Source organism: Drosophila elegans, unplaced genomic scaffold (assembly GCF_018152505.1).
Source record: "Drosophila elegans isolate 14027-0461.03 unplaced genomic scaffold, ASM1815250v1 contig_208, whole genome shotgun sequence".
In the NCBI taxonomy this organism is placed as follows: domain Eukaryota; kingdom Metazoa; phylum Arthropoda; class Insecta; order Diptera; family Drosophilidae; genus Drosophila; species Drosophila elegans.
The window spans coordinates 304,282-307,152 of record NW_024545578.1 but is presented as its reverse complement, the minus strand read 5'-3'; the positions used below and the strand labels follow the sequence as shown (position 1 = coordinate 307,152).

Here is a 2,871-nt window from a genome sequence, read left to right as displayed (position 1 = left end):
TTTAAATATGTATATGGGTCAGTCGCGATAAGAACCGATGCAGGCATATGTGAGTGCCCAATGAACTCACGTGAGTGCGATTTGTGAATGATTTACGACTTACACGGCGAATATCTTATGACTGTCTGGCATGGGACTGGATAATGTCCTATGTCCGATTTGCGATAGCCCATCGAAGTCATTAAGGCCTCCAATACCCATTGCCCTTCTCAATGTACAATATGTATAAACTCACATATGGGCAAATTCAATTTGCGTGAGTAGGAAACGAACATAAATCAAGCGCAGTGCAAATTGTGGGAATTTGAGGCTTGCACATTGCAGAACTGGGCAACTGGAGCCGCCAGGAAATCTTAGCAGTTGATCAATTTTAATGGCCCGCCACTGGAATTACACGATTCCCCTATAACCCATAACCAACATGGGTAGCATTTCCGCGGCACCTGGCATTGCAATTGCGAATGAAAATAAATATTAAGCCAGCCGGGTCGGGCCACACACATATTTACAGTGGTTAGAGCTGGGTTTAAGTTTTATGAAAGTTAAATAAAAAATAAAAAAGAGGTGTAAGGGTTTGTTTTAGTTGATAAGACTGTACTGTTGTATACTTCTGAAAGGTATTGAACAAAAACAACATTGGTGTTAAATTGATTAAAACAATATGCTTTGAACGTTTAAGAAAATTTCATACACGCATTTTCATACACAACCTTTTTCACTAACAATTTTCCCTAACTTTGTCCCAGTGTGGGGCGCTCGTTTTGTGTGAAATAAATGTTTATCAGTTCAAAGCGCGCCAACGATTGTATTGGCAATTATACCGGCACATCGGCGCCTCGCACGTGACCACTTTCAAGTTCAACGCCGCAGGAAGGCAGCAGTGCTGGCGGGACGATGGGTGTAAGAATTCTTATCTAAGAGGGAGGTGTGACCAGACAGGTGAGCTCACCCAACGCTGCTTGTGTCAAGGACAGTTGTCTTATGCAGGGCAAAGTTCCGTTCTCAAGTTCAAATGCAGGATTATGCAGAAAGTTACGGCCAAGTTACACAAGTCATGGGGAAACTTTTGTTTACCTGGGCTATATTGCTGTAACATCAGTTTAGGGTATGACATGAACTGTGGCATAAATGAAAATATAAAGCATATAATGCTGCATTATATAAACTTTCTACCCTTAATAACTACTACTTAAATATATATGTTAATATATTCCTATATATTGCTTAAAAAATTACTATAAAATCCCAAAGACTTCACATTAAACTTGCTCATTTATAACATTCCTGTTTTACCTATCAAAACTTATCATTCTACCTCTCTCGCACTCCGTCAGTCGATTCCAAGTCTTCACTGTAAATAATCAACTTCGACGATGTGCAAAAAAAAACCAAACAAGCCCCCATTTTGTCATATTTCACAATATTGCACTTCTTTCTGTTGCTGGTGCCATATATTATTTATTTGATTTATGTGGAAATTCTGTCCATATTTTTAACGTTTACTGATGAGTTTTCTATTTCTATTTTTCCCCAAGGCACATGCACCTGTCGGCGGTACAATCGATACATTTTGAGGTGTATTTCATAAAATGGCATTAAAAGGAATTTGAGCTGCCAAAACGATTCGTATTTCGGTGTGTTTGCCTTTTATTTGAAGTGAGCCGATTTTCAATGTGTCCGGAGGGGGTGAGCGGCCAATTACGTGGCGACGCCCCGCAATTCCAAATCAATTATGACATTGAGCTCTCTAAAAACTGGCGCCATCGATGTGTCATGGAGTGCGGAACGTTCGATAAACAAAATTTGACATGTTTTATGGATTAAATAAACAGTGTATACGTATTTCTTTTCCTTTTCCTAAAATCCAGCGGTTGTTTACTGATATTAAGTACTGTTATATTGACTCCCCTTTTCCTTCAATATATTTTCGAGTGCACAAGTGTGAGGGGTCTGAATAAATAGCGCAGGCAAATGGAATTTCAAACGGAAGTGCCGCTCCTAGCGTCTACGTCCACAGCTCCAGCGCCTCCGGCTTGGGCTTTGGCGCCCATTTCGGCTCCCGCTGCAATGCCAGCGGACATTCCAGCTCCGGGTCCGTCCTCGCCGAGAGTGGCTGCTCCTCCAACTTGTCCACCGGCCCCCGCCGCCGTGCCCACGCCCCCTTGGGCGGCACTCAGGGAATCGGGTTGACCCGGGACTTGAGCCTCGGCGATGCACTAATGGAAGGGGGTGTGGTTAATGGACAGTAAATCATTTGGTATTTAATTAACTCCCGAAAGGATCGCAACGAAAACTTTAAACTTAATCAATTTTTCCGAAATATTCTTACTCTTTAGTTTCTTCTCCTGATGTGAGCATTTCTTCATCAATCTTCAATTACTAAAATATAATCCAATATATAAAAACAATGTATCTACACGGTCAGGATTAATTCAAAATTTTGGAACTCTGCGAAGACAACTGATAAACAATTGTTTTTTTTAATTTGTTCTGCACTATAATTGTTTTTCCTTTCAAGAGGTTACCTTAAACCGATTTAAAATCTCACAATTAGCATCGCCAAACTAATCCAGGATAAAATCGCGAATTTCATACTTAAGAAAACTTTATGAATGCAGGTAAAATAAACAATAGGTTTATTCCTGCAAGCTCCACCGCTTTTTATACTACCCATAATGTCATGTTCGACCCCAACCAGATCTCGTGGGAAACACATACTTTCTATTATCCAAACACAAATCTTGGGCAGCATTCAAAACTATTAGTGAGCAAACATCGGATTTCCCCTGCGACGATAAGCATCTACCGTAACCAGGCGTTGTCGTGGGGCATCTCTTATATATTATTAATAAATTTTATTGTTGACAATCG

General features: G+C 40.5%; 1 protein-coding gene across 1 annotated transcript; it reads right to left on the bottom strand.

Moving 5' to 3' along the window:
• Positions 1-1,453: 1,453 nt before the first annotated feature.
• On the bottom strand, positions 1,454-2,612 carry LOC108145932 (glycine-rich protein 1). The gene is made up of 2 exons (XM_017271636.2): positions 2,549-2,612; positions 1,454-2,216 (listed from the first exon to the last, which is right to left on the bottom strand). Exons 1-2 carry the CDS (start codon positions 2,591-2,593, stop codon positions 1,980-1,982), a joined length of 282 nt encoding a protein of 93 aa, XP_017127125.1. The 5' UTR covers positions 2,594-2,612; the 3' UTR covers positions 1,454-1,979.
• Between the last annotated feature and the right edge of the window lie 259 nt (positions 2,613-2,871).

Excerpts from the sequence above, each read along its gene's own strand:
- LOC108145932 (XM_017271636.2), bottom strand. The coding sequence starts at position 2,593 with ATGAAATTCGCGATTTTATCCTGGATTAGTTTGGCGATGCTAATT. Across the intron at positions 2,217-2,548 it reads TTAGTTTGGCGATGCTAATT|TGCATCGCCGAGGCTCAAGT; the intron begins GTGAGATTTTAA and ends CCCTTCCATTAG.